The following is a 15219-nucleotide window of genomic DNA, read 5'->3' as shown; positions in this document are numbered from 1 at the left end:
GTCGCCACTACTGAAGCAGTAGCTCTTGAAGAAAAAAGCATGCCCCCATTGTGTGTGTGCGTGTTTGTGGGTTGGGCCTCAGCAGTTCTGTGCTGAGAGAACCCTAAAGTCTGGCGCCAGCCCTGAGTGGCAACTCTCCTCAGGTAACTTATTTTAGGTGCAGCTTTTCTTTAAAGGCCAACGTGAGCGTTGAATGTCAGCCGAGAATAAAAGGCAAAATACACATGGCTGAACAAAGAGACGGCCGGGTTACATTACATAGGAACATTAATCTTCTCTGACTGACATGGTATGACAGGATTGTGTGGGAGGGAAGGTGGCAATTACAGCCTTTCTGCATCTCCATTTTGGAGGGAGGAGGCTCAGGTACCTTCCAAAACAGGAAATTAGGCCAAATGGACATGGCGCCTTTCCTGGCTTCGATGCCCTATTTCCAACCCTGAAAAGCACAGTTCAGAGAGAGCCTTTAGAAAAGTCTGCGGTTTCTTCTCTTTCTCTCTCTCTCTAGCTGCAACAACAGGGCACAGCCACACCCTTTGCTTTCAGTTCTGTGTTCTAGATTTGGTATTTGGTAACGAGAGCTATTTTCTGACAATCACTTTTCAGAACTACACTTCAAACATGCAGTTCGGTTGCAATCAAATGGCAGGGTAAGCCATACAGTTGTTGAAAGGAGCAGAAGGGAACGAGCCGTTGGCCATATGCATCCTTATGGGCTCAGTGGGTTTATTTCCCCTTCACAGAGAGCTCTGTAAGTTGCAGCCTGAACAGGAACAGCCCCGCCCCGGGGGGGGGGGGGGGGACACACACAACAACGGATTTTTAACATCTCAGCATCTACAATTCCCAGGAGTCTTTTAGGGAAGCCATGGCAATTAATTTAGGAAAAATAAAACCAAAATAAGTCTTTAGTGTGGAGATAGACCCATAAAAACCAGTGGTTTGGGGAGGGAGGGGAGGGGCAAGATGAAAACCATTTTGTTTTAAAAAACAGTATACTAATATATTTATTTAATAAATAAATAGATGTCTGGAAGGTGCTTTTTTGCTAATATGTTACACAATTTTACAATATGGTTGTTGTTGATTTTTAAACCACCCTGTGACCTTCAGATGAATGTATAAAAATGTGATAAATAAAAAATATGAGAATGCGTGTGTCCTGCATCCCTTTGCCTTCATGGCTCATCGTTGCCTATTTCTGGTCCTTGCTACGTACTGCAAGATACCACCCTGCCACCCGAGCAGTTAATTTTTTCCTTCCCCTCAAGATCTATTTTCATTTCTTTGCTGCAGTTTGAGACGGAATACTGTACAGAAGCCGTTGTTTTTTCGTCTCTCTCTACCACAGGGTACATAGGTTTGTCTCCAGAGCCTGGGATAGTTTCTTGATAGGTTCTGATTTCTTAATTTTGCACAAAATGTTGATTGGAAATGTGGGGTTGCAACATTAGATGCAGAAATGGCCACCAACTTAGTTGGTTTTAAATGAGGATGAAACAAATTAAGGGAAAGCTGTAAAGACATCCCTATCTCATAGTCATTTAGTGAATCTGTGCTGTCTAGGAGCTCTGAAACATTGTGGAGATGAAGCTATTAGTAGCTATCCATTTCCTGGTTTTTATATTGTCCAAGGGAGCTGCATTGCTTGTTAAGTCCAGCATGCTTCAGTGTAACCCGAGGCCCTAACTGTTAGCATATACATAGTATGTTATGAACCCATTGAGCATAGTGGAACTTATTTCAGAGTAAACGTGTATACATTAGGCTGTAAAATCTGTAGGATAATAATAATAATAATAATAATAATAATAATAATAATAATAATTTATTATTTATACCCCGCCCATCTGGCTGGGCCTCCCCAGCCACTCTGGGCGGCTTCCATAAAAACCAAAAATACAATAAAATATCACACGTTAAAAACTTCCCTGAACAGGGCTGCCTTAAGATGTCTTCTGAATGTCAGGTAGTTGTTTATCGCTTTGACATCTGCTGGAAGGGCGTTCCACAGGGTGGGCGCCACTACCGAGAAGGCCCTCTGCCTGGTTCCCTGTAGCTTTGCTTCTCGCAATGAGGGTTTCCTTCACTGACCTGCTAAGGCTCAAAAATGCTGCTTCACACAAGGTTCAACATACGGTAATAAAGGTAAAGGTAAAGGTACCCCTGCCCGTACGGGCCAGTCTTGACAGACTCTGGGGTTGTGCGCCCATCTCACTTAAGAGGCCAGGGGCCAGCGCTGTCCGGAGACACTTCCGGGTCACGTGGCCAGCGTGACATCGCTGCTCTGGCGAGCCAGAGCCGCACACAGAAACGCCGTTTACCTTCCCGCTGGTAAGCGGTCCCTATTTATCTACTTGCACCCGGAGGTGCTTTCGAACTGCTAGGTTGGCAGGCGAACATACGGTAATACCTTGGTCTAAAGCATTAAATTTGTTGGGGGGGGGGTTACTATCTACCCTGAGGAAGAATTCTGTGTATCTTGAAAGATTGCACAGTGTATTGTAAACAGTGGTTTGTTAAAAACAACAGAAACATATTTTTCGGTCTCATTGCAGCAGGTTCTTTCTAACCCATGACTCAGGCTCGCAAAGTCATGCATCCTGACAGAACTAAAGCTTTTATGAACACTTGTCACACACAAAAATCATTTCAACTGCTTTTCTCCAAATCCACCTGTCACAACCCTCCCCATACTGAAAGGGAAAAGAAATACTGCAACACTATGCATGTCTACTCAAACGTAAGCCCCCCTGATTTCAGCAGGGCTTAGTCCCAGGAAACAGTGTGAAAGGCTGATCTCAAACCTATAGAATTATTTGATCCTTGAAAGAAGAAATATGTTGACTGGTAATGTATGGCTGCATACATTCAAAACACATTTTCTTTTCCCAAATAACCCTGAGGACTGTAATTTACCCATTACAGTACACCCCAAATTCCTGTGAGAAAAGCTTTGTCCATCAGCTTTTTGCTTCTTGGGGGTGTTAAAAACAGGAAGACAGGAAGGCAACGAAAGAACAGAACTCCTGTGGGAAGGCAAAGTGTGGTTTAACTTAGCTGCCCTTGGAAAGGGGACTGAAGCAGTCATGAGGTTTGCACTGCCATATAATTTCATCCTTCAGATCTAAATTATAGTAGCTGCGCACAGATTCCAGTGTCTGTGGGCTGCTTGTTGAGGCTGAAAGACAATCCAGCTTAGGAATTGCTCAGGGAACGTGGAGTCTCTGGAGAAGAACCGTGTGTCTTGCAAAAAGCACATTGTGTACAAACAGGGTCTGAGTGCAGCAGGAGGCGTATATTGAATCCCAGAAATAACGAGGCAAGCTCTTTTTATGTACGTATGGCCCTGGTGGAATCAGCCATTTCAATAGCCCTAAAAGATAACAGATGTGCCAGAGGAGCAAGCAACCACACCTCAGAGGTGGAGGCATGTCACAGGTTAGACTTCGTATCTGGGATCTTCCACAAGCTTTGGGAAGAGAGCTGCTGCCATTCTGAGGAGATAACACTGAGCTACATAGACACATAGGATGTGGCATACGACAGCTTCTTGGACACCCAAATCATTCTTTGTTATTTGTCATTACCCTGCACCCATCAAGCTATGTTCTTTACAGCAGCGGTGCCCCCCCCCCCATTCATAGCAAGGGCCACATTATTTTCAGGGAACATGCCAGAGCGGGCTGAAGCCAGAGGCAAAAGTAGGCTGAACAATGGATAATATACTTTTTACCTTGGTATATTTGGCTTGTTTCTACACACTTGCCTTTGCATTCTTCATCAACGAGCAGCAGGCATTATCAAGAGTGAAAGACATTATTTCAGCCAGGCAAAAAGCCTCAGGGTGTGAAGGGCTTCTGAGAGGTGTGGCTTAAGAAGAGGGGGTGGGGCTAGGGAGAGGGCTGAGGGCCAGACAGAGGTCTGGGGAGCCACACTGAAACACCAACACCACGCTCGGTCGTCTGTGCCTGGTTTTAGACTAGGCAAGAAATGTACTACTAATGAACTAAGTACACCTCCTGCACTAGGTGGAGGAAGACAAGGGATTTATGAATTATTGGACATTGCAGGCTTTTGCTTTAGCTGGAACCATGCCAGAACAGACCATGGACTTGCCAGAATCCAGCGGGTGTATGGTGGGTGGACACCATTTTAAGGCAATCGTTTCCATTCCCTGGGTTTTCAAAATTATTTTCTTAAAAGAATTAAGTGCCTCGTGTGCTGTGATGTATCTCATCTCTTTTTAGAAATGTAGTCTGTGTGTGCAAGAGGAACCCAGTAATACCTCCCCACTTTACAGCTCTAGTGTAACTGATACATAGATGTCATTGGTCCCATGTCATGCCAGATGCGCTGGTGAAAATTCATTCTGTGCAATATGGACCCTGCCATCCACAACAGGCAGCACTTTGGCAAATAGGAAGGCTGCATACATAAGAGACTATGCAAATTGGTTTGCAGAAATGCATATCCTTTATGGTAATACGGTATGTTGTACAAAAGCAAAGGGTGGTAGCTGTGGGAGACAGCAAATCTATAGGTCAGGACTGGAAGCCACAGGAGATGTGTTTAGTTATGTACAATGCAGCACCTACAGTTTGCTACTATCCTTTCCTTGGCGGTGATCAGTTTTTTCCTCTACACTGGGAAAAGCTTCACCTATTGATTTCTGAAACTCGTGCCCAGCAATTAAAAGCATGCCCAATGCCTAGCATTCTTGTGTCTTGTTTTAATTCCTCAGCTATCCAAGCTTTCATGGAACGCTTCATGTTCTCAAGCCTTTCTGACAAGATTTTGCTTTAAAAAGGAACAGAACAGGAGACCCTTAAAAGCACCCCTTTGTCGGCAAACAGACTCCAGTGCCTTTAAAATTAGAGATAGCCAACAAGCGGCAAGAAAAGCTGCACGTGCGGATTTTTCTCCCTGCCATGCAGTCATTAAGCACACAGGGTTGTCTATCCAGGAAAGAATGTCAACTATGCAAACAGACTGGAGGATAATAAGAGTGCACTCATGTTATCATCATAATCATCAGTGCAACCATATTTAGAACACCACTTTAATCATACTGCAAGTGCTTTCCTTCTGGAGCTGAACATTATTATGCATTCCTGCTCTCTTATAGCACACCCCCACTGTCTCTTCCCCCTTTTTTTAAAAGTCTGATAAAACTCTTGGTGAAGGGATTCCCTTTTATGGAAGTTCCTTTATTCAGCCTCTCCCCTATTCCCCATTTATCCCCACTTCTCAAAAGCCATTCCAAGCAGAATCTCATCGAATGGAAGGTGCTTTCTGACCTACCACACCTGCTACTGCACAATTTGATTGTGCAAAGCTTATGTAGCAGTTAAACTGTGTCCGTTCCTTATGGAGCATTTGTTCTGGGTTGTTGCTGTTCTAGTTTTTAGAGCAGGGCCATTATTTTTTAAAAAAACCTTCAGCATTCATCCCGATTTGTTTGCAGGGCGTTTACATGTCTTCTTGTTAACCATCTGTTCATTTCGAAGTCATCAATACATTTCCCCATCCCTTTCCTGACCGAAAAAAAAGTTTGCTTCTTTTTTTGAAGAGCATTTTAAAGTACAGTAGAATTAAAGAGCGCTAAGTGAAAGTGGACTAAATTGCGCACAAACCTAAATTTCCCAGAATGTGCTCGAATCCCTCCCAGAAAAATATATCAAGCGTCTTGGAGGTGCCAGCGTTATCAATGCTTGTTTACACAGGAGAATGCAAGCTTTTAATTAAGTCATCACAAAGAGAATCTTTTAATGACTTCAAAGGATATCTTTTAATGACTTCAACCAAAGAGAGAGAAGAACTCCAGTTAGCTCTCACTATACAAAAAAGGTGTCCGCAGTGCCATGAAAGCGTAATTTACAAGTGTTTGAACTTGCAGGTTGGGGGTAGTGAACACATTCAATCATCACGAAAAGGAGCAATGACAGGCATGGAATGGTATCAAGATGGGGTGGGGAAAAGGAAGGGCGAGAGAAAGTAAAAACGGTAATATTTAAGACAAGATATATAAAACCTTCATTCGTTTCATTCTAGATTTTTTTTTTTTTTACTTTACAAAATGGTACTACTCCATTAAAACTGAAAAGCATGGCCATTATTTTCATACGTTCTTTCGTAGCAGCAAGCTTTTTCCAACCAGCTTTCATATAATTATTTTTGACATCTTTTTTTTAGTGCAAATATTGTAGGCCTGTATATAGCAAGGAAAGGTGCGAGAAGATGACCCTTCAGCCAAGCTTCTCTGCCATGGGAAGATCTATGCAAAAGATCAGAGAAAAGGGATTCCAATTCAGTAATTTTAAATTCCACTCCACGAATTAAGCAAAGGAGGGAAAAAACTTACTTTTCTGTGTGGAAGAGAAATATAATGGCACACCCAAAAATTTACTGATCTCCGTGAATTTGCACAAATAAGATCACTGAGAACCGTTTCCTCTACCAGTGTTATCATCAGTATAGATACAAACATCTAACAGGAGTGCATTTAGGATCAGAGTCATGTAAACAGAGAGAGATCCAGGCCCTTTTATCTTCAGGAATCTTAAAGCATTCTTCCATTTTACGCTATTAAACTACCTTGTGAATAAAGATACACTCTTCTCTTACCAATGTTACTTTGTGGACTACACAGTAGAATCTATATATACACAGACACAACACTTTATCCGCTCACTGAGCAAATACAAACCTGTTGTCTATTTTCTACACATAATTTCATATTCCCCCCCCCCACAACAAATAGCCACAAACAAGAAAGTGGACCAACCTTTTAATTGTACGAAATGGGAAAGGGAGGAGAGTCGTTTCATAGGACAGAAAAAAAGTTTTGATTCATCTCTTGTACCTAGAAATAGTTCGTCTGGCCTCACCTATTACTATTTGCAGAGGATTGATTATGCTTCTTTAGAAAGAAGTTTTCTTTATACAAAACAATTTTTTAAAAAAAGGATTCCCACCCTGCTCAATTTAGTGGTTCCCATTTCTCTATTCCCGCTTGCAGAGAGGCACAAACGCATTTGCTTTCTTCTATTCTTCTGCCTTTTGATTTTGCAAAGGTCCCAGAACACATGTGGTTTGATCTTCTTGCAGCTTTCCCTTCTGTTGACGTGATTTTCTTCCCAATTGAGTAAGCAGAGTATGCAAGCAGTGATGTGCCTTAAAAAGCAGGCAACTGGAGTTGTTACTTAAGTTATGTGATCATATATACGATCACCTCAACAGGATTTGTACTTAATGAGAAAAGTCCAAATTTGTTAGTTCACAAATTAGTGAGCTAACATGCCCTAGGAATAACCTAAGGACTTCATTTCTGCAATTGTTGTGGCAGCAACTCTCCAAGTTTCAGATAGAGGCTTGGCCAGAGTCCCACTGAGCTATAGCCTTTGCCCTTAAAAAACAAACACAACAAAAATTTGCCTGTGTTTTGATGCACACCACTCGATACCTATAGCTTACTTAAGAAAGAATTCGTGCAAATGAAAGCTATAGCAAGCTCGGAAAGTAAGATGCTTGGGCACCACCATTTTTGAAAATTACAAAAATCCTGCATGTAATTTTAGAAGACACAGCACAAAGCAGGGCAGAGCCAACTCAACAGAAAATGACACAACTGAATTGGGGGTAATCCATAAACCCAAGATTGTAAGTCCAAGTCATCTACTTTATAAAAGAAAAAAACAAAACTGCATTTTTAAAAGTCAGCAAGGGAAGGGGGATAAAGCTGTTTTTAAAATACAGATTTGAGGCAGAGAAAAAGATGTAAACATTTTTATATAAATATAAATAACAAAACAAACATGGGATCATTTGTGCCCGCTCTTAAAATATTTGACCCACTCTAATGACTGAAAATACTTCAGGGAGTGTGTGTATGTGTGTGTGTGTTGAAAAAAAATGTTGCAGAATTTCATTTTGGCATTAAAAAACAGGAACACACGTTTGAGGGATGTTAAATTAAATGGTGGGCAGATTTGCTGGAGCAGACACAAAAAGTGTTTGCCTGCCAATAAATAAATGTGAAAGCAATGAGTACTTTTAGGATTAAGGCCAAGCAGAATATAAAAGCAGCACATTGCTAGGTTCAAATGAACTTAATAGATCAATTATTATTTTTTTAAAAGGCGGTGAAGGAAATCTATTGATACCAACATGATGGCGCCAGGTCCTGTTCTATCACAAGCACATTGCTGACTTAAGAGCACAATCCCTTAAAAGACTGTGGTCATCCTATATCTACATCACCCAGGCTAAGACAAACACTTTGAAATGGAACAGAGCTCCAAAGCCATAATTCTTGCTGGACTGCACTCTAAACAGAATAGAAATGAAAAGTTCAAACATTAGAAGCTGGAATGGATAGGAAGCAGGAATTTTAAAGAGAGTTAGTGTTGGGACACAAATATATTTTCCTTTGGAACAAAGGTGCTAGGTTTTCCCAAAAGTATGGCAAATTAACGAGTAAAGACATCCGTAATAATCAAGATGCATGCAAAAAACAAGTAGGGAAATGTTTCCTAGATCAGAGTGCTATCTATTCCAGGCTTCACCTACAAAACATCTCTAGTCTCTTTTCCACAGTAAAGCCATCACTGGGGCACGGGGCTTCATAATGTCTACAGCTGGGATGTCATCCATTATGCCAAGACATAGCTGAGATGCCATCCATCTGGATGTACTTCTGTAGTGCTCCTGACTAAATTAATCCCACCAGGGTGTCATCTGTGGGCTGACATGCCAAGACTAAAACCCAGATCTGTCTCTATCATCTTGTAGGACCAAGAAGTGGAACCATTAATCAAGAAGAAGTGTCCAAGAGGCCCAAAAGCCACTGCTCATGCCTTGCAAGGATTAAACTGGAGTTTCGTCTGGGCAGCTTTAGGAAATAAGTGCGATATAACCCCTTCAGATGTACAAATTTACAAGAAAAGGTGAAAAGCAGAATCTGAAGCTAAAACTGGATTCACACAGCAAAACATGCCTGAATCAACTGTAAGACTCAGATGCACAGGAATATCTGCACAAAATGACCCTAGTAAGTTCCTTTGTGGAGAAGAATGGTGGCAAGACACGTTTCTGGCCAGCAGAAAGGGTGAAGGTGAGACACAGCTCACCAGGGAACCTTATTCAAGTGATAAATATATATATATATAAACCCATAGGTATAAGACAAGCAACACTTAGGCTGGGTACACACCATACATTTAAAGCACCATACTTCTCCCCAAAGAAGCCAGGCAATGGTATTTTGTGCCTCAAAGGGCTACAATTTCCAATGCCCTTAACAAAATACAGTTCCCAGGAGTCTTTGGAGGAGGGGGAGGAGTCATGCGCTCTAAATGTATATGGCATGTGCACGGCCACACACTAAAGTTGCCTGAGGACAGATCTGAGGTCAACAACAGGAAGCAGTTCAGAGACCTCTTTTCTAATTGTTTCCATCTATAAACCCAGATCTTTCCCAAGGCAAACTTTGAAAAATGGAACTCTTCCACAGACCTTGCCTACCACCTTTCAGACTTGCCACAAAACCAACAAGTCCTAAGTCCTGCCTCTCCTATTTTTTTTACAACTTAGAAAACAAGCTGGAGCAAAAAGCCCTGCCAACCCTTGAGCACCACTCAAACCAACCAGCAAATGGCAGCCTCACATATAAGCCTGCATATGTGCCCAAGGCACCTTCATGTGCACTTGGATAGTACTGGGAATTTCAGAGAATGCTCTTTCTTTTCTGCTAATAGTTACAAGCCTGGCAGAGAAGATGCCTCCGTCGCATTCAAACCTTTTCTTTTCCAAGGATTTCTAAGACGGACATGAAGCCTGGGTCAATCTGACCCAGCGCAGTTAAATGGGCTAGCAACATGTGATTTTTTAAAAAAAATGTTCTTCGCCTGCTGAGACAAGCAGTATTTCAGAGAACACATCAGTGATTTTAGTGAAAGGTATATTGTGCTATTTTTTTTAAAATGCTACAGTCAGATGATGCAGTTTTCTGCTCTCTGTTATGCTTAGAATATTTTCTTTTACATGATGCTTAGAACCAGGAACAACTAGTCCTCAGAGTAGGCTCACTGTCGTTAATGGGCATGGCTAGCCCAGGTTCATTCATTTCCAAGAGGTCTACTCTGAATAGCATTTGCCCTGAATACAAGCCTGAGTCTCTTCCAGTGGCACTGTCTAAAAAGGGAAATGTCAGGAGAAAAATGCCTGAATGTTAATATCTTGAACAAAATGCCTTTCCAGTATAGTTTTGCTTTTAAATATGAAGAGTTACTACCACGACTCTCATTTACTCTGAGTTTAAGAGACTGTGCGATTGAAGTGCAGCTTAGTATTAAAGGCCGGATCCACAAAATGGATATGCGGTTTGTGCTGTCATCCAAAACCCAAAACTGTGGCTTTCCTTTCTGCAAAGAGAAGCTTGAAAATATGTAGGTAATGCCTGGTGAACTTTTAAGAGGACAGAAGGGGTCTAAGCGCAACTGCCGGTGGACAGAGGTAGGTTTTTTTTAGCGCTTTGCATAGCTCTTTTCTCCTCCCCATGGCCAGCACAGGCAATATAAATAATGCGAATTTCAAAATTATACTCAAATACGTGCATGCTTGATTCAGGTTACAGAATTTGGCTTCTTCTCATTGTAGCTGTTATTAAGTATGGCTTTGATGTATTCTGACTAGCCAGAAGATAGCCTAGGACAGTGGTTCTCAAACTTTTTGAGGGGATAGACTTGAAAATTGCTAGTGGTCTCACCAGACTACTTAATAAACTTCTTTTGTTCTACAAAGCAAAGCACTGCATACCTTGCATTTCAATAAAGCATAGTCTTGATTTCCTAATTGGATGGATGTGCCTGTTTTTCTGAGCATTGTTCTGTCATGTATCCTTGTTGGTCAGTGTTTTCGGTGGGCAACATGAATGGAGCTTGTGGGCTGCCAGCAGCCTGTGAAGCACAGTTTGAGAACCTCTGGCCTTTCACAATGACATGCAAGCAGCTGACCTAACACTATGGCTAATATCCAGATGCATTAAAAAAAACAACCACCAGTCAATGGGAATTGAGTCACTGACTTCATTGGAAACACTCAAAAGACTTAAGCAAATTCCCTAGCTGTTAAGGCAGAATCTCAAGGAAGGCAGCGGTGCTCACCAATGGAGTTAGCATGGCTTGAAGAGATTCCCCCAGGTGAGAAAGCTGGTCTCCAAAGAGCACAGTGAAACCATGTATCCACCTGCCATCTTGCCTAATAAATCCTGAGGTCAAATGAAAACAAAAATGATAGTGGAAACCTGCAAACATAAATATGCTCGTGACAGGAAGCCTAGTTAGCTTGGGCTAAACGGGATGTTCTCTATACAAAAGAAAGCCTTAACCTAACAAGGGGAAAACCCAGCAAACCTCTCTCCAATTCAGCTCTGCAAACCCAAGCAGCTGCGCTGTTTTAAGTGCAATAGGATTTTGTCTAGGCACCACAGAAGATGCGAGAAAAAGCAAAACCCGCTGCTCATTTCAGTAGTGAGCACAGGTTTTCAAACAGCCATATCCACCTGAATGTGCAGCGACAAGAGTGCAGCAGAGGACCATACTCAGGCACAAAAACAAATTCTCCGCTAATGTCTCCAGGACCAGAAAGGGAGCCAAGGAACTACAAGGCCTGAAGTCATCAAATTGCAACACACACAAACTTTGGCTAGGAACTGATGAGCGAAGCGCAACACGCACACACACAGAGAGAAAAGAATTATCCAAGGGAGCACCCAGCTTGCTTCCTGCACTTTTGCCCTCAGTAAATCCCTTTCCTGGACCAGCCACAAGAGAAGAACAGCAGCACTGCTGCACTGCAACGGTTCACAGAGCTGGGAGCCGATGGCTTTTGTTTGAGAGCAGCCCAGCATCTGAGTCAAGCGTGCCGGTGGGGAGGAGACATCACACTCAAGGTGGCGGGCAGCCAAGGGGAAAGGCAACGTAGGGTCCAGCCACCGTATTTGACAAAACGCCAACTACAGAACAACCCATGCCAGAGACAAAGGCTTAGTGGAAACTCACTCTGGCATCTCCCCAGTTCCCTTGGCACCAATCCTGGTCCACTGATGTGGAGGCATGTGGTAGTCATATCTTTTGCAATGCACCAAGAAATAACGTGTTTATCTGCATACTCCAGTCTCTTTGGGGAAGACTCTTTTTTTGTCAACAGAATATCCAACACTTGTTTCTTTCCATGCTACCCCACTTCCCCCAAAACAAAGGTGCTAGGAGTGTTGTTGTGGTGTGTGTTTTTTTAAAGAACCATTTGGACCTGTTATTTTTTTCCTCTCTCGGCTCTGCACCATCTATTCCAAAAAGCCCACCCCCTCACCCAACAACAGCAAGAATCCCATGTAGGGAGATCCTAACATCAGCAGCGGTTTAATGACAATTGCCACAAGCCTTTTTTTTTTTGTTAGAGTTTTCGAAATGTCATGGTATCCAACAGAAAGTAAAAAGGTGAAGGCCCAAATGAGATCAAACTAACTGGAATGTACTACTTAGCACAGAAGAGAACCTGGTTTCACCAGTCCATTCATCAGCAATGACAGGCGAACGGGCTAGCGATTTACTGAAGCTCACATCCGTTCGCACTAAACGTTGGATGGGGAGTTTGGCTCCCACTTCTACACACGCACACACCATGTAGTCTAAGCACTTGGGTCCCAGTAATGCGACTTCTGCTTCCCCACCCGACTCCTATATGGCTTTACGTTTGTTCTGGTTCTTCCCGTTCCATGAAGTTTCTATTTTCCTCTTCTTGCTTTTGCCGCCCTTGTGCTTGGTGGGAAAAAAGAAAAAAGTCATTGTGCTGGTCTTTTGATCTCAAAGGCGGGGTTTCCCCCTCCAGAGTGACTGAGTGGGGTGGGTTGGGGGGCAAAAGGGAAAAGGGGTTACAGTGCCAGCAGAGTCGGGGAGTTCAAGGAATCCGAGGACTGGTCGCCGCTGCTGCTGCTCCTCCGGTGAGCTTTGGAGCAAGACTCCGAGGGGGAGAGAGGAGACTCCTGGTCCAGCACGCTGGGGTAGGTGAAGACCAAGCTGGATGCTCCGGGGGTGATGGCGGGTGTCGAGGTCACCACAATGGGAGTGTTGAGCGGCTCTTCCCCGTAAAAGCCCCCTACGATGCTGATAGGTTTAATGACTGATCTCTGCCCTTTCTCGAGGTCAGAGGATGAGGAGGGGATCTCTTCTTCGACGGGCTCCTGCTTCACCACTACGGCATTGCTCACTCCAGTCCGGACGGTCTGGAGGCTGTGAGATGGCGGGGTTCGGCATTCCTCAGGGCTGATCTTGCACATGGGGCTGTGAGCCATCAGCATGAACCTCAGCTTCTCCTTCTCTTTCTCGAGTTCGGCGATCTCCTTCTGCAACACAGACTTCTCTTCCTCCAGCTCCTCAGTTTCCTACAGATCCAGGGGAAACAAGGTGATCAGCGGCAGCAACAATAGCGGCTTGTACAGAGCCCAAACTAAAAAATACAACAAGGTGAGCACAGGTAGATAGATGGGGCTTAATATAAATATTTGTAAGTTACTGGTTTGAGGAATGCTGACTAGCCACTGAAGGACAGGATATACATTTGGAAACAAAAATAAGTTTGGGCAACTCAGAATGTGGCACAAAAAACCTCTGCTGACTAATGCTTTCTCTCTCCCTTTCTTTTTAAGAAACAGGTGTTTTCAATATTCAGGTATCTTAACCCTCACATTTTTGGGGGGAGGGTGAGTCGCTGCAGCAAAGTGGTATGTTCAATCAAAATATAGAAGGCTCAGTATCCCTAAATATTGCACCTTAGTAATTCATTGCTGTGGATCTCTACCAGGAACAGTGAATGAACGTCTTCCACACTGATGAACACACTGCTTGGATAGGTACCATATTGGTTAGAGAACAAGGTAGGAGCTAGCTGCCTCTCACACTTCCCTCAACATGTGGATGCAGCTACATCCTGAATCCGCTGCAAACTGGAGCCACTGCAGCAATTCTGATCCCAGCAGCTCTGCAGCTGAAGACAGCTCTCGTCTCCTGGCTGTCTAAAAGCTGACAGGGCCAGAACAGAGGACAGTAGAGAACAGTAGAAGAATTTGATGCTCAGAGGAACATGGTACCACTTCAATGCTTGCTGTGTCATCATGTGTAAACCCAGCAGGAAAGAACTGGGAGACCTGCCACATAGATCAAGGACCACCAACCTTTTGGGGTCCATTTGCAAACTGGAGAAATGGTTGTGGGCACCACACACACACATCTACACCCCACAAGCTATTTTAATGGCTACAATAGAATACTTCTTTCAAGCCTAAATTCACCGGGGAAAGAAGGGGAGAAAGACCCTGGAGGCACACCTCTGAGAGCACGTGTGCCACAAGTGTTATGTTGTCCCTGCACTACATTAACTTGTGTCAGGCCACTCCAAATTCCATGAGAAGATAAGCCTGCTGAAGAAGAGGGTCAGTATATTATGCAAATTTTATTAAACAGATCCATTCTGGATGGCCGAAAGTGAGCACTCTCAAAAAAGGAGGAGACTTCTAAGGAGGGAATACATACTGCCTGAAGTTTCTCAGTCAGCTCTCGGCGTCTGTTACGGCATTTAGCAGCTGCTAGTTTGTTCCTCTCTCTCCTGATCCTTCTCTTCTCTTCTTCCTCAGGCGACAACTGTGGTCAAACAAGCAAAGAGGAAAAACACAACACCATCAGATCACAGGTGGCAAAAGAAGAAAACTCATTTCCAAACGATCAACCACAATGAGAAAGGAGCCATGTCTGGTGTACTCCACAGCATGTTCTTTGAACTCTCTGGGCATAGTCATATATCACATGTTTTAGTTATAAGATATGGAGTGGGGAACATGTGCCCCCCTCCACCCCAAAATATGAGGTTGGATTCCACAACTTCCATTAGCCCCACTCAGCGGGTCAGAGGGAATCTAACAACATCTGTACAGCACCAAGTTCACCATTGATGTTGCTGCAACATCATCTGAAGGGTGTTAGGTTTACTATCCCAGGCCCTGGAGACAAACCTATGTACCCTGTGGTAGACAGAGAAGAAAAAGCAACAGCTTCTGTACAGCACAGTGGTACCTCGGGTTACATACGCTTCACGTTACAGATGCTTCAGGTTACAGACTCCACTAACCCAGAAATAGTACCTCAGGTTAAGAACTTTGCTTCA

At 43.4% G+C, this 15219-nt stretch overlaps 1 protein-coding gene across 3 annotated transcripts in view; it reads right to left on the bottom strand.

Moving 5' to 3' along the window:
• Positions 1-5766: 5766 nt before the first annotated feature.
• FOSL2 (FOS like 2, AP-1 transcription factor subunit) overlaps positions 5767-15219 on the bottom strand; it is a 29022-nt gene continuing 19569 nt past the window's right edge. For all 3 annotated transcript variants that reach the window (XM_083732719.1, XM_083732717.1, XM_083732718.1), the window contains exons 3-4: positions 14592-14699; positions 5767-13444 (exon numbers count right to left, since the gene is read on the bottom strand). In XM_083732719.1, the coding sequence (XP_083588845.1) occupies positions 12935-13444; positions 14592-14699 (618 nt within the window). In that variant the 3' untranslated portion in view covers positions 5767-12934. The remainder of the gene's footprint in view (positions 13445-14591; positions 14700-15219) is intronic.

The sequence above is a fragment of the Podarcis gaigeae genome (genome assembly GCF_964106915.1).
Source record: "Podarcis gaigeae genome assembly, chromosome: 3".
NCBI classification, from domain to species: domain Eukaryota; kingdom Metazoa; phylum Chordata; class Lepidosauria; order Squamata; family Lacertidae; genus Podarcis; species Podarcis gaigeae.
Note: the sequence above shows the minus strand (reverse complement) of the source record. Positions and strands in the feature narration are given on the sequence as shown.